Genomic DNA, 24,729 nt, shown 5'->3' on the forward strand with positions numbered 1-24,729 from the left:
CCCCAGAGCAAGGGAATGGGATGGCTGGGAGCCCTCCTTTAGGTTAGCTCCTTTCTCTGAGCACTGGCCCTGTCAGTCCTCACTCTCAGACAACCAATTTTCCTTCTGGAGTGTGTAGGACAGGGCCTTGGACTCTGTTCCAGGGCTGTGCACTTAAATGCTGAGCACCTAACCTGGGTACCCAGGGCCCGTGCAGGCCATTTGCTTCCCCTGGTCACCTTCCCAATAGTAAATGTTGTACCAGAATAGCCATCTACAGAGCAGAGGTGGGGGATCGACTGTGTCCTGACCTCTCTTTGGTGGAAACGTCCAGCTGAGTTGCTCTTATGCACGCTCCAAGGCCGTGCTTTGTCTCTGCATTTGCGGACTTCTAAATTTCTGATTTCTGTGTGTTGAATAACCCACAGATTAACCCAGAGTAATCCCCATCGAGCTCGTCGGGACATGGTGTATTAGGGTAACCAGATAATATTTTCCCCGGAGCTCTGTGGCAGGAACAGTCCTGGAATCGGCTGTGGGGTAAATTGAAGCAAAGCCCATATTGGAGGAAGGAGCAGCTGGCCTTAACACTTCTGTGTTTGGTGCACACATGGCTTGAACAGCTTTCAGTGAGGTATTGTAGAGGTTTGTAACAGAAATGACTGGTGTGGACGCAGTACAAAAGGAAATGTGCAGTGAGAGGAGGGGAGCTGGCCTTGTGCTTGCAGCTGTGACAAATGAAAGGTGGCACCTTTCAAACATGCAGCAGCTCTGTGGTCCTGTCCTTAGTTGGAGGTGATTATATGTGATCAGATTTCCCTCCTTTGGATGGGAGTGACTGGTGAGTGGCAGTCAGGAATGCTGTGCTCTCTCATCTTTGGAGCAACCACTAAACACTAAAGGTATCCTTTGCCATCTTGTATTATAAAGTTATAAAAGTTGGTGATATTTTTCACAGCTTAATTGCTGCCTTAACAGATTCTGAGTGATTTTTTTTGACAGCACTGTCTCGTGCCTTAATGATGTTCACCTTGATGGTTCACCAAGGGTTCTTCCCACTCTTAATGGTGTTGGGTGGGAAGAAAAACAGAACGATTGGCCCTGTGTCCTGTGGAGCTAATGTGCCAGGAGTCTAGGTTGCCTCTCTTGCTGCAGTGTTGGAGATGCTGGTTACCTGACTTCTGAAACTTGGCAGGCCCTTGCTTTCTGACCTGGCATTTTACTACGATAAGCTAGGCTGGAAGACCCTTTGCTGAAGAAGGGATTTTTGTTCCTGCCAGACCTTTGTTTCAGAAAGCATCTTCAGAGTGGAATTGCTGTCTGGCTGGTACTCTGCACTTGAGCTTGTCTAAAGGAGTGTGTCAGAGCTCAGCCATCAGCCTTTCCCAAAGCTTTCTGAAGGAAGAGGATTCTTTGCCCAAGAAGTAGAGGGCAGCAGAAGCAGGATAGCCAGCCCTGGGGTGGAAGTATTCATAACCTTTCATGGCCTTTGTAAGCCCATGTGCACATTCTGTGTGGTTTTCCTTGCATTAAGGAGTTTGCTAGCATTTATTTTGCAAGCTTATATGAAAGTGAGCAGGTATACCCTGTATCTACTAGGAATTGGAGTATATTCGAGACAGATGTTAAAAGCTTTCTCAAGAGGAGTTAGAACTCGATAAAACAGTAGGAAACCTTGCAGTGTCTTGGCATAAGAAGTGACTTACAGCTCCGTCTAGGGGTGATGAAGGATCAGGACAACGAAGAGTATAACGCTGTGCTGTACCAGTGCACTGCAAATTAAGGTCTGTTTTTGACACAGGGGATACTTAGGAGGGGGAAAACTTGGGTTACAGGAGTACAGGTCATGAATTAAATATGCTGCTTACCAGGCAGGCTCCAGGTACAGTCAGTCTTTCCTGCGTGGAGATTCCTGAAACCTTATGCAGTGGCATGATCCCTGGGAGTACTGTGGACTAAAACCACACTAACAACTCAAAAGGAAAATGTATTCTAGTTAAACATAACAGAGGCTCAGTGATCTGGTTTTGGTTGCTGGTGGATTGAGGAATGTTGGTGGAAACAGGGTGCTTTAACCAAAAAAGCAGATTGAAACTGCAGAACATAAGCTGCTAATATTTTTAGGAGGAGGTCCAGCCTTGCTCTGGGGATAACAGTCAAACTTGAAGATTCAGAAAGTTTTGAAAGACTGTATGCTCACTCTGGAAATGTTCTCCTTTTGTTCTTGTATTTGTGACCGTACTTGAAGATAGACATGGCTGATGTTTCTGCCTCCCCCTCCTTGTACTCCTTCTCTTCCTTCCTGCCCACATGCGTGAGTTGAACAAGCTAATGTGTTGTCCCTTGCAGTTTAGCCAGGTTAATGCTGCGTGTGGGTTCAGCTACCCTGCCTCATATCGCAAGTGGTGGTGAGGGGCCTGTGACTGGCATTGCTTTTGAGCTCAGCAAGCTGCCGCTTGAGCCTCAGTAACAGCTTGTGCACTTTCTTTCTGCTAGTCTGCCCCAGCTGTCAAGCAAACAGTGTTGGTTCAAGCACCCTTTATGGGTATGAGAAATGAAATTACATTAAATTATGTGAAAATTGTTAGAGAGTTCATATTCAAGGTGAAGGGACTAGATATGAAGTCTTGGTTGCTGAGTAATCATTCCGCTAGTAGCATGTACAAAATCAGCCTGGAAACAGTTTATTCCTACTGTTATTTTACAGTTTGAGCCTTAAAATGATTGGCACTTATGCTATTCCAGGAAATGGAAGGAAAAGTCTCCCTGAAGTGACTAATCCATCAAGCCACCTTCCTGCAGAGCAGTGCCTCCTGCAGGAGCTGTCTCTGGGCACGTAGCCCTGTGACCACCTAAGCTTTCTTTTAGGGGCCTTTGAGCACTTTTTCACAGCAGAGACCTGTATCCTTTGGTAGTGCGCTTTGGTTGAATATGAGAGATGATTTCCTCATTTTGAGAATTATTTCATTTATTTTCAGGATTATCTTGCCCTATGAATTCACTTTGCCACAAATGGCAAAGCTCCAGCTGGGGGAGGAATGAAATCTTCTTGAGAAGCTGAAGCTTCTGATTTGAAATCTTCTAGTGCTCATTGGGAACGGTGGGAGCCTTTTCTTTTGAGCCTCCCCGTTTTCAGTATCTGTTGACTTGACTCTCATCTTCATTCATCCTGACTTCTGTAAAAGAAAATCGCTGGGGGAAGTTGTTGGGATTTGGAAACTGTGGCGACAGAGCCTGTGGCTGACTTGCTGGTGGAGCTGCTGACAGGAGAATTTATTCATTAGAAAACAAAGGGAATGGTTCCCATGTGCTGTAATATCTCACAAAGATGTATATTCTTGACATATGTGTATTAGGTTGCCTTCCAGGTGGTATGAAAATATTTGTCCAAGATGTATTCAGTAGTTCCTGAGGTTAATCTTCCAAGAACTAGGTAATTACTGGAAAGTGTTGTCTTGTGTCCCTTATCAAGAGACTGGTAATACAATGAAGTAAAACTTATCTACGGTGGAACTGTTTTTAATGATTGTTTGGACTCATTAGGTAAAACTTGTCAATTACTTGTTGTTAATTGTCATTCGATCTGTTTCCCTGTAAATATCTATAGGTGCAGAGGAACGAATTCTCAAACTATTCCTCTGCGATTTTTTATTTCCTCAAGCACTTTCTAAGTGTGTGCTGGTGCCCCAGCAGTTTCAAAATCTCGAACTGAATAGTCTACTATTTGAATCTCTCTTAAAATTTATTACTGTTGTACCTAATATCAACAGAAGTTAGCTGTTGGCAGACTGCTATAACCTTTATGCAGATCTTTCTCATTTACAACTACATGTGATAGGAATCCACAGGTAGTTTTCTGAATCACCTGTTGTAGGTTATTTTGATAGTTGAGAAGTCAATATTCTCAAGCATGTAAGTTGTTGTACAGTATAGGGCACAAAACTATTCTATCAAGATACAGAATACATTGCAAATCCCTTTCCACAAATAAGTTCATTTGTGCTGATTACTCCTTTGTGCTTTCATGGCAAAAGTTGATCCTGTTCTCTCTTCTTTTCATTAGAAGCACCAGATTGACTGTAACCATTTTTGTAGTAATTGCATTAATTCTGCAACTCTGTAACAGGAGTAGAGCAGCTGTAATGCTCATACTTGTAGAAGCTTGAAATCACTGAAAATCAGTTGTGGTAAGATATGTACTTGAGAATACATGTCTTTCAAGTGTTAACAAAGTCCTGACAACACAAGTTTACACTTAATAGATAACATCTAACTCTGGCGTGCACTCATAATAAATAAGACTGCAAGTCCTGCAGACATCCTGCAGCACCCATGTTCTTGTGGTAGCAATAGCCTCTGCACGTACATATCACAAGCATGCAGTTAGACCAACACGCATAGAGAACAGTGAGTTTCACTGTGTTATTTACATGTAACTTAGGCGTGTGGTTTTTATCACTCTGTATTTCCATTAGAAGGAAATGGTTTAGAAGTATACTGTGGTAAAAGGCAGGACGGCTGTGGTCTAACTGTCCTCAGCTTATCACCCATTCTCATCGCAGCCCACCTCCTCTGAACCAGTTGTGACTGGTTCAGTTTACAGGGGTTTTCCACTAAATAACCAAACCTTCCTGCAAACAAACACCCCAGCACCCAGAAGCCTTAAAAATCCACTTGTCCTCTTATTCGGGCTAAATAAATAAAAATTAAAAACTTAGTATGAACAGTATATGTCTGTATAAATAAACTTCAGGGACATGTGAGCTGTTGCAGATGTAAAACCTGCAACCATGTACTTGAGAAACCCCAGAAACTGTGAGGTGATAGCTATCCTCAGCATGGTTTAGGGTTCCATGTAGGCAGGGGTTTTCATGCAAAAAGCTTAAAAAGCTATGTTTTCTCTCTCTTTTCCTGCGCTGCATGGACGGCATCTTTCAGTTTAATGTATGAGACACGACAGGTGGATTTGGGGATCATTTCAGTGAAAGAGTTCTCAGTTCATTAAGGCAATCAAGCATTTCTCTAGCAGGGGTAAAGGTAGGGGAGACTGGGACAGTAATAGCAATGATGCTACTGAAATCTACAGTAACTGCATTCCAAAAATACCTTTGTAGCTATTTTATTTCACTTTGATTGGAACTGAGCCTTAACAAATAATAGCATGGGATATCAGCTGTTTCTCAAAGAGAGTTTGACTAAAGACAAGACATCACATCTTTCTTCGCATTGAAGAGTAACATGACATTGAAGGCAGTAATTAGTTGCATTGGCTTCAATATGCAGATTGTAAAATAGCTTGTAAGATATGCTGTTAGTAAAATAGCTGTGGTTGTTAGAACTAAGCCTGACTTATGTTCTCCTTCCCTTGCGATGGCATGAGCCCTAGCAGGCAGTCCTGTTGTAACAGTACTGCATTTACCCCTGGCTCGGCTTAGCTCTTCAACAGAAAAGATGTAACGAGCTAGCTTTTATTGTTCTGTGTAAAAGTGTTCCTGTTTAATACATTGAAAAGCAGAAAAGTGATGGTTTTAAGGGTCTTTGATTTCCTGAGGAATTTATATGAACAGAGAAATGAGTCGGGCTTTTCTAGCCATCTTGGTATATGCTGTGGAAATACTGGAGAACAGACACAGGCCTCACAAATGCACCTGGAGGAAAGCTTTTATTGCCCTCTACATCATTACAGATAGAGTGAGCGTAAATGCTGCAGGCACTTATCTCCAAGCTTATGGCAGTGTTTTGCCCCAAACTGAGCAAATGCTTTACCCCAGTATGTCTACTTCTGTTTTTTTCACAGAAATTTGAAAGGAACTGATTTGTGGAACTCGGAGATGAAGAGTTCAAAGTCCGACATCTGAGAAATTTTCCTCTAGTGTGAAAACACTTTCTTTATCAAAGCTTCAGATTTAAGGTTTTGCTCAACTTAAAAAGGTATCTCTAAACAAGATGATGTTCGTGATCATTACGTTTTCTTTCTTTAAAAATACAATGCGCATGTTTTCGGTCTGTGTCACAGTGCTGGTGTGGGGCCTGGTGGATTTCTTCCATTTCTATATGTGTGCACCTTAGAATTGCTTTTATGCTTGTCTAACGTCTTCATTCAAAAATAGTATGTTCACTTTTTAAAATTGTGTTTAATTGACTCTTAAAGCACACATCACTTCAGAATATTTAAGTCCTGATTTGATGGATACATGAGAGTTGCAATAAATCATTGAAAGTAAAAATGAACAAATACCTGTGAATTTACAGCACAGGAACGCTCCTAATTAAGCCTTAAGTGCAATGACAAAACGCATCTGTGCTTTATGTCAAAAGCCCCGTTACACCTCTAAACTTCTGCATGCATAACTACTTTTAACATGAGTACCTTCCTCATTTTGCAATACAGACTTCGGATTAAAATCCAAAGTATGTAACGTTAGTCTTATTGCCCACCTCAGTTCAATACTCAGAAAAAAATATGAAAACCAGACTGATACAAAACCACTAGCAGTGAAGCAAAACAAGCCCTATATACTAATGCCAGAAAATTATTTGGGGATTTTTTGTTGTTGTTACATCTAACACTGAGAGCAGGGGAGTCTATATGGATAAGTATATAGCAAAGCAAATCAAAGACGATTTTGTAAGCCTTTCCTAAACCAGCATTTATGCTTTCTTTCCTTGGTGCTTGGTTGGAGCCCACATTCTGTAGATGAAGAAGAGTACGATGAGATAGTACATGGAGCTCTTCAGAAGAAGGACGATGTACACTAAGTATGCTGTCCTGTGCATTAAGTGATCTGTAACAGACGTGAGACAGAAAAGTCTTGTTTAATGTCAGTATTGTACAACCTCCTAAAAGATGGGTAGGACTGGGACTGTGTAGTCTGTTTACTGCTGCAATTACATTGATTCCAGTGGACACTGTATAAACACATACAATGTCTGACTGTCCTTTGAGTGGGTTTGCACTGCTAATAAGTTCTAGACCGAGCAGGTTTCTTAGCGCTAGACTGCCGCTCAATGCCACTGGGTAATTATTCCCTGCAAAGGCAAGAACATAATTCTAGTGCTTCCAGCACTGATTACCAGTAGCATTGTGTTTGCCTGAATCCTTTTGGGTTGGATTTTTTGAACACAAATGCTCACAATTCTTCCTAAATACCCGTTCAAGCTAAAAGACAATTTCTTTGTCTGAAGTGCTGGGCAATTGCTAGTCTGATGGAGCATCAGCTGAAGTGTTGAGCATTTAACTACCTCAGGTATTTAAAAAAGCGGCACTTAATGTGGGCTAGTAATCTAGCAGCCTGAACAGCATCTGTAGCATTGTAATAAAGCTCCTAATAAAGCTACCTAATAAAGGTAGGAGAGCCCCTTCTTATAATCCACAACAGAAGTTAATTCAAAATAGCACTGAAGCATTTTTAAGTTACACACCTCAGATTTAAAAGATTTCCTGTACGCTATGTAGAAAGATCATTTTCATGATGTTCTGAGCATATATAGCAGTATCTAACTCTTACATGACATGCATCGCTTTCCCACATTTTAATACATTTTAATTACCTCCATTAAAATCTGTGCCATTTCCAGGATATGTGCTGCAGTCTTCCTGAGGAGCAGGAGTCTTTGCAGAATCTAATGGAAAGAGAGTTTAAAGGCTTTTCTTTAATTTTAACAAACATGAATTGAGAAATAGGGAAAAAAAGAGGCAGTACAGCAACAGTGAAATGGGAAGTTAGTATTAAACAACAAAAAAAAGATGCTAAGATCTGTCTGCAGAGCAGATGTTCACGATTCATTTGCAGAGGGAATTTGAAGGGGGGAAAGGCTTGTAGAGAAGTGACTGGGTATTTGTTGCCATAAGTGGGAGGTTTGCCTTTGCCCTTTCAGGAAGGGCCATTAGACTGTTCCTTGGCAGAGTCTCTTTTATTTGGAACTCCAGTCAATTTGACCACCTGATCTTGTCACTGAAGTAGCTGGAGTCTGTTTGCCTTCACAACGTACTGGTACTAGAAATGCAGAATAATTTACATCGGAAGGGACCTCAGTTAGCCTGTTACTTAATGGTTGCTCAACTCTAAAGCATAATCTTGAGGAGAGTATGATCTAAGGTTCCCCTATTGGGAATCTGCTATTTTGGTGGTGGTTGTTCTCTAAAATAAACCCTTTTTTGAAGCAGCAAATTTGTGTTTGTTCTTGGTTATGGTGTTTGTATGCATTGATACATGGGCTTAAAGACATCCATATTACTTCCCTAAATACATCCTCCATCTAAGTAAAAGTATATTTTTGTCAGAAAGTATTTTGAAGGTTGAAATGTAGTGGTTATTTCTGGCCATGCTCTCACTCATAGTTCAACTTAGAGTAAGTTGAACAGAGGTAGGTACTGAGAAAAGGTTAATCTAAACCAATATAGGCAGCTTTTCTTAAAGATATTACCATGATTTGAACAATTTGCATTGATTATAGGTTACCTTTTTCTTGAAAATTGCATTGTCTTTTAGATTTGGCTTTGCATAATCAATCTTTCCACAACTAAATGAGATATCTTATTTTCATACATGGTTATTACCTCACTCTTGCTGGACTACGAGTAAGTAATATATTTAAACTTTGCTCTACACCTCCAGCAATCTCGGTTTTAGCTCCTTATTTTTTTATAGCTGTGACTAATATCAGGGGGTGTCAGAGGGACTTACACCTGAAAGCCATGGGCAACAGAGAGGTAATACTGTTTTCAGAAACTTCCGTGGAGTGGAAAGTAACTGACATGGCTCAGTGCAGACCTTTTGGGGCTATGGTAGTTTACACCCGATAAAGTTCAAGAACTGCTCTTTTCCTATTACAAAGGGATGTTCACTTGGCAAGCATAGCACAGGCTGGGTTGCTTTTCCTGGGAAAACTTTAGTAGTTTCTCTGGATGTGTATTTTAGCTATTCTCGTGCCAAGGAGCACACGTGCTTTCAGGAACACTAACAGAAAGCATCATCTCTATAATTTTATTGCAAAGAAAAAGTGCTGTCTATAATAGTATGTAGAATTAAATTTTTAACATGTAGTATATACCTTGTGTCGACAGTGAATCCTGTTTGCTTTCATGCTCATATTTGCAGTAATATTTCTTGTCTTTGTTCTCCACTGGTACAGTTAACCAGCTGCCGATTGAGTATTCATCCTTCTCTGCGGACTTCCAAGTGTCTCCTTTTACTACTTTCTCTGTTACCTCCTTATTTGCTTCATCGGTCCACATCACCCGAATAACTTCTGGGTAGAATTTCTCAATAAGGCAAACATATATTATCTGATTTTGATGCTGCTTCTGCATGATTTCAGAGTTTGTCGGTGGAGAAGTTGCTTTGGCTGGATTGGTTATTGGAGGAAAAAAATTAACAAAATGGAGAGTTGGAAAATCAATAGTGTACAGCAAATAAATATGCAGCCACAAAATACAAATTCTGAAGAGCAACAACCTAAATGTCTTATAAACTAATGTTTTAGCTCTCTAATTTTTATGAAATACTTAGGATGGGAATAGAAGTGTCTCATGTATGAAAGGAATTTTAGGTAATAGGATGGATGAATTACAGCTGTTTCCATCCTTGAAGTAAAAATAAGTTTTTGGAGAGCTGGACGAACCTGGCATTCAAACACACTTTATATTAAATATTATTTCAATAGACCCAAATGGCAAGCTTTAATTTTCAGTCAAAACCAGTTACAGTACTATTCAGAATAATTGGGAATAGAAAATATGACTTTTAACCTTATTTTTAAATGTGCTTTTTTATGGAGAACTAAAATGAACAGAGGCTTTTGTAAGTATGGTACAGAAAATCAAGCTCAAAATCAGAAGACAAGACTCAATTTAAATATTCTAAACCCATTTTTGTTTAGACAATATAGAGTCTTCCAGAGTACGGAGAATGTTTGATCTAAGCTTTGATACTGTGCCATGTGCATGGAGAAACTATTTAAGTCCTAAAGTTAGTGAACGCTAACGTTTAGACTGCTTCATTCATGCTTCTTGTCAAGCAGCACATCTGATAGAGGAAGACCAGAGTAGACTATGTCTATTCTTTAATACTCATACTAGAGTAGCTTAAAAAGTATCTCACAAAAGATTTCTTGAGTGTTTTATTAGAAAAATAAATTTAAGTCTGGTTATTTAAAACCTTAGAAACCTACTAAAAGTGTTTGAGAAATTATTTTTGAGAAACGTTAAGAAACTGAAATATTGTTGAAGATATTAATAATCTCCCTTGAAACTGAGTTAGAAAACTTCAGGTGACTATGTGAGAGCCTATATCCCACAGCCTTCCAAGCAGTACTGCTGTCAGAAAGTGTATTTGTCTGCACAAGTCTTTGACAATTATTAGATAATAGTAATAGTTCCTGACAGAGCTTTGTTCACTTATTTGATAAGAGGAATTTAATATTGCTTTATAATGTGTATGCAAAAACAACTACATGAAAATTTTGTCTACAGAATGTTTGCAGTTTTATGTCCCCAGTATAAGTCCCCACCACTAATTAATGAACATCTGCTATATCTAATTAAATTTTTAAAAGCTGATATTAATTTTGTGATTTTTTTTTTGGGGGGGGGGAAGGCAACAAAAATTTATTGTTGCCATTTTTTTGAAGACATTCTATGTATTTGGCAGGTGAAGATCTTGATAAAGACAGGAAAATGGAATCACAAAATGCTCTGGACCCCAAAGGTTGGCAAGTGCTGTTCCTTTAATACTAGATTTGTTTAAATGTTTGAATTAACACATCTGAAAAGGAAAAACGAAAACTAAACTAAAGCAGAAGAACATGCTATATCTAGATAACATTTCTATATGCAAATAGCATATCTATCCATAGCAGGGTTGTCGTAGGTGATGTGCTTTGTGAAACACGCTCAGTATGAACATATGTGAATATATTTTAAATGAAAAGTGAGCCATTTCCACAAGCTAACTGTAGCTAATCTCAATTTCATTTGCCTCTCTGGATTAAACCATATATTATTAGGAGGAGTCCAAATCATCCAGATTTTGTCCACACTGAGAAGGCGTTTTGATATTATAAAAGTGGAGAGTAAATTTAAGAGTCTGTTTTAGTTAAACGTGAACTTCTGCCATTGCATGCATAGGCAGTGCTCATGGGCAATCATTTTTGTCTATGCTTAACTGCAAGTGAAGACTCAATACAGTTTTCAAAATTGACTTTTGTTATATAGAAGGTACTGCTTAAGACTATTTTTTTTTTTTAAGGCAGCAGAGAGATTTTAGGTGTTCATCCCCTTACATCGCTCTTTCTCTTTAGATTCCTATGTAAATCTCTGCCACTGAATTTGAGCAGCTAGGTGCACAGGGTTTAAAGTGTGGTCTGGCTGAGTGGTGCAGTTTTCATGCACTGTGAGAAAACACTTTCATATAAACATGTAATTTGTCAAAAAGCTTCCACCTTTCTTTAAATGATCTGGTTATTCTAGAGCAATCTTCTACATTGCATCCCCCCTAAAACAACTTAGTGATTCTTTGAAGTATTTCATACTCAGTGTTTAAAAACAAAGCTGACCAAAGCATAAGGCTGTCTACCTTCAAAAAGCTAACCCTGATATTATGAATTTCCTTAATTTTGGAGATTTGTCATTGAAATGAAGATGTGGGCTGAGTTCTGTTGTACCAGAAATAAAATTGCTAACAATTTTATGGTTCTCTAACATTAATGTCGGGGTTAATTTTATCTTCTTTATGCATCAGTTCTCCCAGGGATGCAAGACTAAACTGATTTCTAAAATGATTTATTTGTTCCAGAGTTGTATATGTTCAGAAGACCATGATGTAGCTCCTGTCCCAGTGACATTGCACTCTGCAAAGCCTCATGACTATTTTAGATGTTTCTTTTGGATTTTCAAAGCTTAGTAAGTTACCTTGACTAATTTCCGTAGGCTAAAATTTAATTTTATAGTTTGATCTTATTGTCTTGGATTATCAAATCTAAATAGAGAGGCAGAGAGAGATGCTTCCAGCTGCTAGTTCATCCTGCCCATTTTAGAGACTTCTAAGATGGGATAATTTCCACCTCTGGAATTGCCAATGTCTTTCCATTTACCATAAAAAGATCCTAGGTGCTTAGCTTAAATGAAACACCTAAATCATATCACAATACTGAGGAAACATATTGCTTGAATAACTGCAACTGTGTGCATGCATGGGAGAGTCTCATGTACACATACAGGTAAATGGATGACAGTGGAGAACTAAACATATTAAATTTTGCATCTATACATGCATATATATGTTTGCGTGTGGACAAAAAAAATATATCTATCTTCATAAACTGTAGGTATGTTTATGGAAAAAAAAATGAAAGCTTGTAGAATTGGCTGTAGATTTGGATGTATTTTCAGGCTGATCTGTAAAGTCATTGAAGTCAACAAGACAGTTTACACTGGCTTTTCTGGGCAAATGATCTGATCCTTTCTGAAGAATTTTAAAGTCATGAACTTCCACTCCACTGTCTTTTTTGTTTTAGTCAAACTTTAAAAAATTTTGCTGTTCAGTTTGTTAAACAGTTTTCTAAGGCAGGTTTTAGGAGGTACATAGGTCTTACTTTTTAAAATAATATATAAGCATGTGTAGGTATTTCTTAAGCTAAAATCTGTCTTTTCTCTCTTGTAATAATGCAGTGAGCCTGCAAAACATTGTGCAAATAAAATTCTAGAGTTAGGCTCATAATCAATGCGCTATTAATGAGTTTGGGTTCAAAATATATGTTTTTACAGATTAACTGTCAGAAGTTTTCTTAATGAAACTCCTCTACAGTTTCTTTATAAGTATCTATAAATAAGATATATACATAAGGTCAATGTGTTCTTACGCTGAAATTTTAATTCTCATTACTTGGATGATCCCACAAAATGGCGTAATTTTGTCTGATACTCAAAGCTCCTCGGTTCCCCTTCAAGGCAGTGGGACCTGAGAGCACTCAGCACACTCAGTTCATAAACAGGGTTCTTGTCCTGCTTGCCAGCGACTTCAGGTATTATCATTGATAATAACATAGTATAGTCCTGACCTACTGTGAGCCTCCCCAGATACCTTAAAGAGCTGTCAGCTTTCACTCCAAAGCTTTCCCATTACAAAACTTAAAAAAATAAGTCTTTGAAAACACTTACTGGAGACGATGAGTTTTGTGCCAGAACCAAATATCTTGTCAACCCCCCACCGGTACCTTCCCTTACAGAAACTGCTTGGGATGTTTTGGCCGGACAAGGACCAGATTTAACAACCATCATATGAACAATAAGAGTCTATTCATTTGGCTACGTGAATGTAGAAAATTGGAATTCGGTTTCAGCTAATGCTGCTATTCCCAAAGAGCCTTTAGTGATATGTACTTTAAATTCAGTTTCAAGATAATCTTTGGCATCACTTGTTTAAAACAATATCAAAACAAACCAAAACTGTTGTTGTCCAGGGCATTGATTGAGCTACCATATTTCGTCTAGATTTTTTTTCTAGAAAAATTAATTTTTTTCCAGAATGGTGAGTGTTTTTGACCACCCGATTTAAAACTACATGCATGCTAGACCACTGTTTAAGTGAATTAATGAAAGGCAGTCCTGAACAGCCATGACTCCTCTCAAGCCTAGTGGAAGGGCATTTACTCATTTTGGGCCTAATCCTCTGCATGTTGAGATTACTGTAATCTGCTTAAATGGATGTGGGATCGGGACTGTTCACCCTCAAATCCTGCCGTACTTGCCTACGCAGTACTATTGCAGGTAGTCAGTACCAAAACGAAACATCACACATGCATCTATGTATGCTGTAGAGAAGCATCGACTTCCATCATTCCCGTGCACGTCCTTCCCCAGGGCCTTCTGGCTTGTCCCCAGGGAAAACCATGTGCACCTCACATGAAATCCTGCTGACACTGAAGCCAGTGGCAACATTTCCAAAGGTCCAGGATTTCCCCCCCACATTTTAATCTTCTGATTATTTATTGTCTGCCTGCAGCTAACCGGTGCTGCGGTGCATCCAGGAGAGCTCAGTTCCTCTTGGCTGGAATAAATCATCTTTGTTAGGACAAATCCATAGGGAGAGACCTTCCCCTTGACCAGAGAGATGCAGAGCTTCAGCCATGGTTTAGGGGATCTGTTGTCACTCACAATGTTTTCCTATATAGCACCTCTGTTCCCCCTGCTCTGAGGCCAAAGGGCGATCTACAGTCACGTTTCTGAGTCACCTTGACCCTGCTGCTCTGGGCAGTAAGTTTTGCCCAAGGGAATGACCTGATGTAGCCCTAAGTATCCAAAAGAAGTTATATTTCAGCAATTTATGGTTTATGTGAAGTCCTGTAGTTTACTCTGACCTCTCTTATACAAGCATTTGGGTGCTAAAGAAATGAATTCTACTACTGCAGAGTCCACATCACTTTTCTGTATTATACTTTTAAATCTGTATTTTAATCTGTATTATAAATTTAAAATAGCATATCACATTCCGTGTCCTCTAGATTTTGCATTATCAGAATAAGGCATATTTTCTTAGATACTAAAACACTTACCAGAAACAATAAGCTTTGTGCCAGTTCCAAAGACTTTGTAATATTCACTGTATATGAGTGCTTTGCAAAAACTCACCTAGTCTCAGTGTTTTTAAAACCTCATTTTGTGTCCCTGCGTAGCCTCATTTTCTTATTAGAAATTCACCTGTTTCTTTTGACACTCTGATTTCTATAATTAAAAGTTTCCTTACAAAATGGTGTATGGATGAACCCATGTTTGCTCATACACCAGATTTCACTTATGTTAGTCTTTCAGGTTTAAATAAATAAGCTTGCATGTACACAAAACCTAAGGATTTGGAATACTGACAAAATGGAGAATGGAGCTCTAATTTAACAGTGGGCATTCAAAATCACAGAAATATTTAAGCGGGTCCTGCACACCTGAGATGTGTAATTTTCTAGACGGAGATTCCTTCAGCGTCCCCTGAGGTTTCTATGGAAAACATGAGGAACAGTAAAAGTTGTCACCTTGACAACATGGGAAATAATGCATTTATGTATATGTGCATGTACATCTGTGTATGAATATATAGCCTACAACAGAACCTAGCGCTGCACACTATCACCAATTCAAGCTGATCTTTTTGGGCCATGGCTTTAGGATAACAGAGACCATTATGAACAGGGGAATGTTCACACTGAAACCTGTTTGTGAACATTGCCTTAAAAGAATCGGATACTGAATTCATCTTCATGCCCATGAAATCTTTGATATTTTAAAGCTGTTACCAAATGTTCCTATTAATATTAATCATGGTAAGAGGCTTTCACTGCACAGATTTCTTTTTGAGTGGCCACATCTTCCCTTATTTATGGCTTAGAGCTCCATCCTTCTGCTCTAACACTTGTCTGGACTTTCAAGTCTACTGGGTTTTGATTCAGGGCTTCATGTTTTTCCCTGTTAAAAAAAAATACTAATGCAAACTAATGCATACATTAATCTTCACCATTTTAATTTAAAAGGGCAGAAAGTCAGTTTAATCCAACTTCAGGTAATGTATAAATAAATATAAGTATAGTCTATCTTTAGGCAATGTATATTTTATAATATATTAATTACAAAAAAAATAATTTTAGCTTTTTGAACTCTGAACTTCAATGCATTTGATGAAAACAAGATAGATACTTCAGTAATATTTAGGAGACAGCATTCAAAGAAATCAATAGTTTCATAATTCAATAGAAATAGTTCATAGTTTCATAATTCAATAGTTTCATAATTCAACAGAAATCAATAGAAATCAATTGCTGCCATAGTTTCTGCGATGAAATTTGTTCCTAGGAATGTTAGTAGATAGTTCTTTTTACCACTTCAAAATAACTTAGCAATATGCTTGTGAGTTGCCAGGGACACCCAGCTGCAGCTGTAGCAGAAGAGATGGCAGAGACAAAGCAGCCCCATGCTGGCTGAGCAAGCCACTCTGATTCTGTGCTGAAGGGAAAAACCACGGATTTGGAGAGGCTGGTTCAGTCTTTGGTTCAGCCTCGGCTTCCCTGTTGCGACTTTGTGAGTGCCTAAATTCCCTGGAAACATACTTACAGAAGAATCCTGTATTGCCAGTTTACGTTGGATTAATGCTCCCGTTCTGCTGTAAGCTTCTAAGAACTCATCTGTTCCCCCAAATGCAAGTGCCAAACCAGTCTCTCAAATCCCAGCCCTTCTGGTACCTGCATTATTGTAAGTCTCGAGCAACTTTCTTTTGGTCAGAACTAATTAAAAGAGACCAACAAGAACAAAATCAAGTTCATTACAAGTTGATGGGAGTTTGGCTTGTTATATATTTGACTCTTTCAGTACAGATCTGGGAAAAAAGATTCTGCTCAAGCTCAAACCCTGAGTATTCAATTGAATTAAGGTCAGTTATCCTAAGTCCTGGTTTTCTCCATTTCTTTCCATTAGGAATAGCTTACTGAGCTAATGTTGGATAGTCACCTCTGAAAAGACAAGCTGTGATGAAATGCCTGATCTTAAATGTGAGGTAACTACAGCCCTTTTACTCCATTAATCGGTCAGAAGCCTTGGCCACATAAAGAAAAAATCCTACAGAATTAGAGTGGTGCTTGAAAATAATTTAAACTGTAGATACTAAAAGCATGGCAACTACCTGATTAACAAGGTAAAGATTTTCACTAAAAACAACACGCTTATCCTGACGGATATTTCTATTGAATTATAGTTATGATTTACTTAGTCTTTCTGACATAAATAATTTTTTAAAAAATCTTTGCTTGTTATGCTAATATAAGTTTATATATTTAACCAGGCTTAAAACATTTGGTAGCGATAGTTCCTCTGCCTTGTGTTTGTGTAGTTGTTTACTTCAGGATTATGACATTTAAAGCACATTTAATGGGAAAAAGAAGATTTTTGTCCTCCACTTTCCATTAAAATAAATGTCTCTGCAGGAAAGGCAAAAAAATGGATCACTTCATATGCATGTTATTAAGCAATAAGAAGAGCATTTGGAGGCACTAATTTATTTCTACTGCCAAAATGCTGTGTACGTGACAAAAATAATTACGGACAAGTTATTTCACTTTTACTAGCCTAATTAAAAAAGGATTTTGGCAATGGCCATTGCATACTGCTCTTTGTATCTGTATTGGGAAGGGGTTTTCTTTTTTTATGCTTAATTCACAGCTGCTTGATTCCCTGCTTATTCCTTCAGTACAGCTGGAGGAAAGAACGAGGGCTCTGGAAACTACTACAGGCCATTTTCCACCACATTTCCAAGGAGGAGTATAATCAAAAGTGGCTCAAAATAGCTCCTTTTCAGAAATGTTTGTGATCCTAAACCACTGCATTACAAATACAGCAAGGCTCGCTGTAGGAATGACAAGCTGGTGGGGGGAATCCTCTGCAAGGATGGTGCCGACTGAGGCTCTAAGTAGGCTGAGTGCCTGCTGGGACACTGTAACACTCATCTATATGACCACCCCAAGCTCCTATAGCTTATTGTATGGAAAATAGCATGTAACGTACCTGACACAATGAGTTTTGTACCGGAGCCGAACACCTTGTTGTAATAACCAATCACAGTGAATAAACTCTTTGCAATAACAGTGCAGTTCTGTTATCTTTGATGAGTAAATAGTATTCTTTAAAGAGAATCAGATTTGCTGTATAATCAATTTTTGGACCCTAGAAAAGTAAAAAAGGAGCAGCCGCCTAAACTAAACTTAAAAAAAAAGGTGTGGAGGTTTGTGAGGGCATGTATGTTGTTAAATGGACAGGATTCATCTCAACTAATCTTAGTCTTCTGAAAGTTTAGATGGACGATGCAGATTAAGCACTTTGGCTCCGTCTCTGCTTTCTGGAGAGAGACAGCACCAGCAGAGGATCTATTTGATCAGATATTGGCAAGTAATTCGCTCCTTATACACCCCCATAAAATCAGACCCAGAATTGGTGAATATTATGCTGAGATCTGAGCAGCACAAGACCCCCGACCAATATTTTTGTTGTCAGTAACATTAAGCAAAACCTTGCATGGATTGGAATTGAATCTCCCACTAACCAGATACACAATTTTCGGATGGTCAAAATTAGGCAAACTGTTTTCATCTCAGGTGCTTAGCTGAGCTGATTCACAGGCGAGTATCAAAGCACTTGAAGTTTACTTGAAGCAAAATAATTTTGCTAAGTATGTCAAAACATTTTGAGTTTGGCATTCTTCCTTAATAATAGTAATAACTGATAATAAGCGGTTTCTGCAAAAGCTAGGAAGAGAGATCAGCCTTTCAACTGTGTGTATCTTCAGATAGTTCTGGGCATATCTCACATAATTCCTTTCATTTGGTATAGTCAGACGTAGTCCTAAAGGAAAACATTTTGCTTTTCAAAGAATTTGAGTAACCCAAAGGTTTGACACTTTTCTTTCAGAATGAATTAGAAATATCACAAAGGTTGAATATGCCTATTTAAAGACAAAAACATCTTTCAGTTCTCCGAATGCTATCTTTGCCATATTTAAATTCATCTTTAAAAAGAAAATAATAATTGGGTTAGTTATACACCTGTGTGGCAATAGCTGTTGTGTTTCCCCCATTTCATACATAAATACGAAACAATTACATCGTGCTCTGCATATGGAAATGCTGTTTAAGAGGAAAATCCTGCCAAGTATTCAGTAGGGTTGAAACTAGCAGAAGCTAAAATAGCAGAGCACTTCACACATCCAGTATCTAACTGTACTGAAAAGCATTTCAGAAGCAGTTAAGTTTTACATTTTGTACTTACTTGAAACAATAAGCTTAGTTCCACTTCCAAATATTTTGGCATCGGCATCCCACAGTCTGATAATGCTTAGCAATATCTCCTGCACTGCACTTTTCTTGCATAGGCTACAGAAAAAGTCTCTCTGATTTAGAGGTTGGTGGTAAATCTGGCCCAGTACAATAGCTGAATTTTCAACCTTGACTAGAGTGCCATTTTTAGAAATACTTCTATTTTTGTAGTGAGTAAAAAGTTCATGTTTTTAAACCCAGCATTTTCTGAGCAGAAAGCGCTGCCATGCTTATTTTATAGCTATGTTCTAATCCTTTTAGTTCTGGGATTTCTCTAACAAAGATCTGTTGCCTCTGGTCTGTTAGGTTTTCTCCGATGTAACCTCCTTTTTGCCGTTTTAAGAAGAAATGTGGTTACATTATGATTCCCAAATGAAATTAAGAAAGCTTACTAGTTATTTGCTGATTTAAATATACAGGTAAAAAATTTTTTTTGTAAGTGTCCTATCTTGCGAATTACTTATTGTGTGAAAGTACCTTAACTAAAGTTTCATCAGACTCATATTTTGAAGCCCATATTATTTTAAATGGAAAGTCCATATTCTAAACAAAACTTACTGATGCCCGTAACTAAGTTCGTGCCTTTGGTAAGTGTTTATGCTGTCACCTTTTTGGCAAAAGCAGCTGCCTCTACACAGGCACAGTTTAATTGCAGATTGCAGCAGAGAACATTTTTGGTCAGAGGCATGGATAACATTTTAAATTTCTCTGTAACTCTCCTCTGCTTTTTAACAATTTGACTGAATTATAGTCACCTTGATAATATGATGTATTTTCTGAGCAACATATTGTAGGCATTGCTATATCCTTTATACTGAAAACAACATTCATCCTATTGATTGCATAGCTTCACCACAATTAAGAATAATACAAATGCAAAAGTAAATCAGTTACTTTCGATAGGGTAGAACTAGAAATTTATTACATTCCAGGCAATTTTCCTTCCCAATCAACTTAGACTGAACCACCTCTATCAATAAGAAACTTTTTGCATTTCTCACTTGCTGTTCTGAGAGTAAACTTTCAAGCACCTCACTTTTCTTTCCCAGAACAGGAATGAATCCATCCTAATATTTACATTTTTACCTCTCCTCATTTTTCCATTCCCCTGTCCTTAATAAGTATTCAGTAATTTTTCTAGATGCGATCTCTCTGTTCACAAGGTCAATATTTTTATTGCCCATCAATCAACACAGCTGGGCCACCACACAGAGTTCACAGATAAAACATGATTTATCAGGCAGAAAATTTTCCTCCAGTCTTTCATTCTTTACCTGAGAACCTGAATGATTCTGCAAATCAGCTCAAGAATAATGGTACTTACCAGAGACAATTAGCTTGGTTCCTGTGCCGAAGTATTTGATCCAGGTGCTCACACTGTGTTTTGACTTTGCAATAAGCTAACGTGCTCTCTTGTTATGCCATTGTTGAAGAAAATCCCGTTTTTTTCCCAATTAGCCCTGGGAGACCGAGTGAAGGCCTGGCTCTTGGCTACTGAGAGGATGTCGGGAATTTCAGACTTGCACCTAGTTGTTCAGCTGATATCTAATGCCCTTCGGAGCAAATCTCTTTCCTACAGTGTTGCAGATTTGTTAGATAACTCCTCCGCTTAATGCCTAAGAATTAGATGAAGGTTTCTCTTCAGTTTTAGGCATACAAATAGGTGCACAGGGTTGTGCATGTTAAAAAACACATACTTCAAGTGACGATCCTGCTCTTTCCCAAAGGGTACACCCCCTCTCACCTGCAATTAAGTGACATCAAGTACTACCAGCATGGAGTTCATTTTTAGCTGTCTTAATACAATTCAGCAGAGGGAAAGGAGGTAGAGCCAGCACCATAAGCTTCGCAAAGGTGTCCGTGTGCTGCAGGTTGCATTTTCTGCCCCCGGTATGTGGTTATTGTCTGCCCATCTCGTGGAATCACTCCAGGCTCTGCAACAGGAGCTCATCGGCATCTTTTCATATACTAGCTGGTGGGAGAAGGAGGCTTTTCCTTTGTGCACAGGTTTCTTACAAAACATCCCAAGATAACATCAGAGGAGCCACCGCTGCTGTCGATCAAACAGCCTCCATGCTTAGTTTGCCGTTTAAAAGCAAGTGAGTTTGAGTGCTTCTGGGATCTCGTGTGGCATACTGACCGCAAAACGATGTTAAGAAATTACGACTTGTGGCTAGGGGGAGGAACTAGGCTGAGGGTGAAGGTCTTTCAGCTGACGTAGGTGTAACAAAAGCAGTTGTCTACTCTGAAGGCTCCTGGGCAGGAACATCGTAATTGCAACCACAAAACAGTGGCAGGAGTGATGTAGACAGAGAACGGTGCCGACCGGTGCTTTTCCTGCTGTGTCCTTAGACACACAGTGAAGGAGGCCACCACCAGCTCACCTGCACTTGCCGGGACTGTTGGATTATGGTCACGACAGTGAGTAGCTGGGAGGTGTCATTAGAATAAACAAAGTGAAACACTGCGTATTGCAGACAGCTTGTCTAACTCCCCTGTATGATCTGGGCTTGCAAGTACGAGGAGGACCAAACTGAACTGTAGCCATTTGGAGAACTAACACATATTTGAAATTGTTGTGTCACTTTCTCGTCTCATGAGACTAATATTCTTTAATGAGTTACATTTCAATGAACCAAGTGAGGACACTATCAGGGTACCACAGGAAAGGAAAATATTAAGGAGAAGCTTGATGGTAGAGAAAAACCTCTGTGGATTAATTTCTCAGGCATGAGGGTCAGCATGCACCTTGAGGCCGTAGCTAGGAGAAATGCATTGTGTATGAGACATAAGTATGAAAAGTTTTTCTTAACTATGGAAAGCTCTTTCCTTTGGTACTAGCTTTGGTAACTCTGTCTCCAACTTTCTGGGTGATTCAGATGCATCACTACTATGATGAACACCAGTGAAACACAGACAGTAACAAGCAAGAAGGAGGGGGAAAGGGACTGATACAGCTCAAAAAAAAAAGAGCAAAATACCCACCTCCAGATCTCAGAAGGAATAAATAGAAAATCTTCCTCCTCTGACAGCTGCTAACTTTTAAGTGAAAAGAAAACTCCTTTTCCTTTGCTTAAAATTTTACAAACCGTCAGCCTAAAGCTCTCTATTTCAGTTTTCTTTGCCAGGCCAAAGGCTTTGAAGAGCTCCAGTGCAATGTGCTGACCTATTTCCAGGAACAACAATATGAAAAGTGTCCCCTTTCCATGAAATAAATCCTTGCAACCCGTTTGCTGACATGCTTGAGCGAAAAGGAGCTTGAAGCTGGAATGGAGACAATGGGTTAGGTATTGGACCTTCACCGGCCCCTTTGCATTTTGCACTTGCTCTGTCGAAATCTCTAGCTTTTGGCAGCTGATGCTTCCAAGGGGTTGGTCAGCACCGAGCATGTCCTGCTTCTCCAGAGCCTGTGCCTGAGGCCAGGCGGCTCATCTGCACCGGGGCAAGTGAGTTGGGCTCTTTCAAGTTGTTTGTGGTTGAGATGCTAAGGAAGTACTTGTCTCGGTGATCTCTGAGTTCCTACCACAGTGACTATACCTGTAGGCACAATAGTAGGTAGCAGTGTCGTCTTGAATTAAATCGTTTATTGTAAGAATACACAGTTTCTGACGAGGAAATTTTTCAGCTCTGTACTTCTTTGCTTCAAAGCCATCATCTACTTTTTGTGTTGCTGACAAGTAGAGAAACCTCTCTGGAGCTTTACCCTCCTTCTGTTGATACCAGTGTATGACTGTGCTACCAAAATCTTGAGAGCTGTCTTCAAAGTGACATTCCAGGTTCACGCTTCCTTTAGACGTGGTGAAAGACAGAGGTCTCTGCACGGGAATTGTTTGTGCAAATCCATCTAGGGAAGAGAAAAGGAGAAATGCTGTCATTAGCTGGAATTCAGGGATTTGGGAAGATGCCTGTTAGCACAGCCATGGGTGCCTGTGAGGAAAGATAAGAAAATAAGGAAGGACTTACAAGACCAAGCGGCTGTGGCCACAAGCGCTGCCAGCAGCAGCATGTTTGCTTGTCATGCTCTGCTGTCGTTGAGACGCAGAGGAGAAGGAAACGGGCCCTGGTGCAGAGTGAGCAATGCTGCATGGGAGGAGGAGGGGACTTCCTTGGGTGGCAGCTGGTGACACTGTGTGTCAAGCCAGAGAAACGTGTCCTCTGAGCTGCTGAGGGGAGCAGTGGGGACGGGGGAGCAAGTGGGAAGGGACAGGAAGGGACGGGAAGGGAAGGGAAGGGAAGGGAAAAGGAGACGCTCCCCTACATGAGGCTTTGCTCTGTGGACAGACCATGGAGAGCTGTTGTGAAGCTCGGGAAGTGCTGGTCCCCTGTGAGACATCTGGCGTGTGCTAGAGGTGGTGAAACCACTGGAGATGAGTGTCTTAATGGTCCACATCAATTTTACGATCATAAAATGGGCATAGGTGATGCCACATGCTCCGACGAGGATGAAGTCTGCTTCAGGAAGCTTTTTGACACAATGACAGGACCACAAGGTGTCCTGGTTTCGACTGGGATAGAGTTAATTTTCTTCCTAGTAGCTGGTATAGTGCTGTGCTTTGGATTTTACTATGAGAATACTTTTGATAACACGCTGATGTTTTGGCTCTCGCTAAGCGGTGTTTACACTGGTCAAGGACTTTTTTCAGCTCCCCATGCTCTGCCAGGTGCCCAAGAAATGGGAGGGGGCACAGCCAGGACAGCTGATCCAAACTGGCCAAAGGGCTATTCCATACCATATGATGTCATGCCCAGTATAGAAACTGGGGGAGTTGGCCGGGGGGTAGCGATCGCTGCTCAGGGACTGGCTGGGCGTCGGGTGGTGAGCGGTTGTATCATTTTTTTTAATTTTTTTTTTTCCCCTCTCCCTTGGGTTTTGTTCTTCTCTCTCTCTTGTTGTCTTCCTTCTCATTACAATTAAGTATTATTATTACTATTATTTTGTTCCAATTATGAAACTGTTCTTATCTCAACCCAGGAGTTTTTCTCACTTTTGCTCTTCCGACTCTCTCCCCCATCCCACCGGGGGGGGACGGTGAGCGAGCGGCTGCGTGGTGCACAATTGCCGGCTGGGGCTAAACCACGACACGAGGGAAGGGTCCCTGAGAAAAACATCAAAGTTGACTGCAGCACTGCAAGTGCAGTAGTGATGGATGCTGGAAACCACTGCCCGCGGAAGGCAGAAAACAACAAAAAATAAGGATGATTCGCTGAACGAAGAAGAAACTCTTTGGAAAACTGCCATGAGATCCTATAAATAAAGACAGCATGTGAGAGTACCAATTTGTGGCTGAAAGTTGTGTGGCACACCACTGACTAGCCCTGAAGGTACCAACAGGATTCAGTGAAATCAGTGAGCACTTGCATGCTTAACTTTACTTTATGTTTAAGACTTTCAAGACCTGAGGCTACTGGTGTGTAGTGTTTATTTGCACCCAGCCTAATCTTCTTTCTAAAGTCCCATAGCTCATTATGTGTAATGGTCCAGCATTTCAGGTGTCCCGTTACACCCTTCATCAGGAAAAGAAAAGCTGAGGAGTAGGCACATACTTGGCTAAAGGCACAAGCAAAAACTATTCCTCTCAAGCTCTTCTGTGAAATGCTTGCTGTGCCCAGGGCCATATACTAGCTCACGGCAAATTTGAAATAAGTCCATCAAACTCAATAGTTTCAGCAAATCTCCTTCCTTCCAAAGAAAACTGTTTATCCTATTTGCCTTAACGTGAAATGAAAGAAGAGGATGGCTGTAAGCAGCACATCATCAGCGGTGTAGATAACAGACGGTAAATCTCTGATTTAAATGGGTCCGTGTGGGATTTTGCAGTATCCGAATTAGATAAACAATATTTCCAGGGACTTACAGTTGCTTACATGTAGAGCAAAGAAGACTATAGTGGGGAACATGGAGAGCTT

The 24,729-nt window shown here is 39.8% G+C and overlaps 1 protein-coding gene across 2 annotated transcripts in view; it reads right to left on the reverse strand.

Moving 5' to 3' along the window:
- Positions 1 to 5,158: 5,158 nt before the first annotated feature.
- TARP (TCR gamma alternate reading frame protein) overlaps positions 5,159 to 24,729 on the reverse strand; it is a 30,693-nt gene continuing 11,122 nt past the window's right edge. Inside the window, exons 1-6 of one of the 2 annotated variants that reach the window (XM_075493532.1) lie at positions 22,786 to 22,828; positions 22,360 to 22,666; positions 20,147 to 20,199; positions 9,034 to 9,327; positions 7,531 to 7,602; positions 5,159 to 6,764 (exon numbers count right to left, since the gene is read on the reverse strand). In XM_075493532.1, coding sequence (XP_075349647.1) covers positions 6,631 to 6,764; positions 7,531 to 7,602; positions 9,034 to 9,327; positions 20,147 to 20,199; positions 22,360 to 22,666; positions 22,786 to 22,828 — 903 coding nt within the window. In that variant the 3' untranslated portion in view covers positions 5,159 to 6,630. Of the gene's footprint in view, positions 6,765 to 7,530; positions 7,603 to 9,033; positions 9,328 to 20,146; positions 20,200 to 22,359; positions 22,667 to 22,785; positions 22,829 to 24,729 lie in introns of those variants that run through there. The other variant, XM_075493531.1, reaches the window with a different exon arrangement.

The sequence above is a fragment of the Mycteria americana genome, chromosome 2 (assembly GCF_035582795.1).
Source record: "Mycteria americana isolate JAX WOST 10 ecotype Jacksonville Zoo and Gardens chromosome 2, USCA_MyAme_1.0, whole genome shotgun sequence".
In the NCBI taxonomy this organism is placed as follows: Eukaryota; Metazoa; Chordata; class Aves; order Ciconiiformes; family Ciconiidae; genus Mycteria; species Mycteria americana.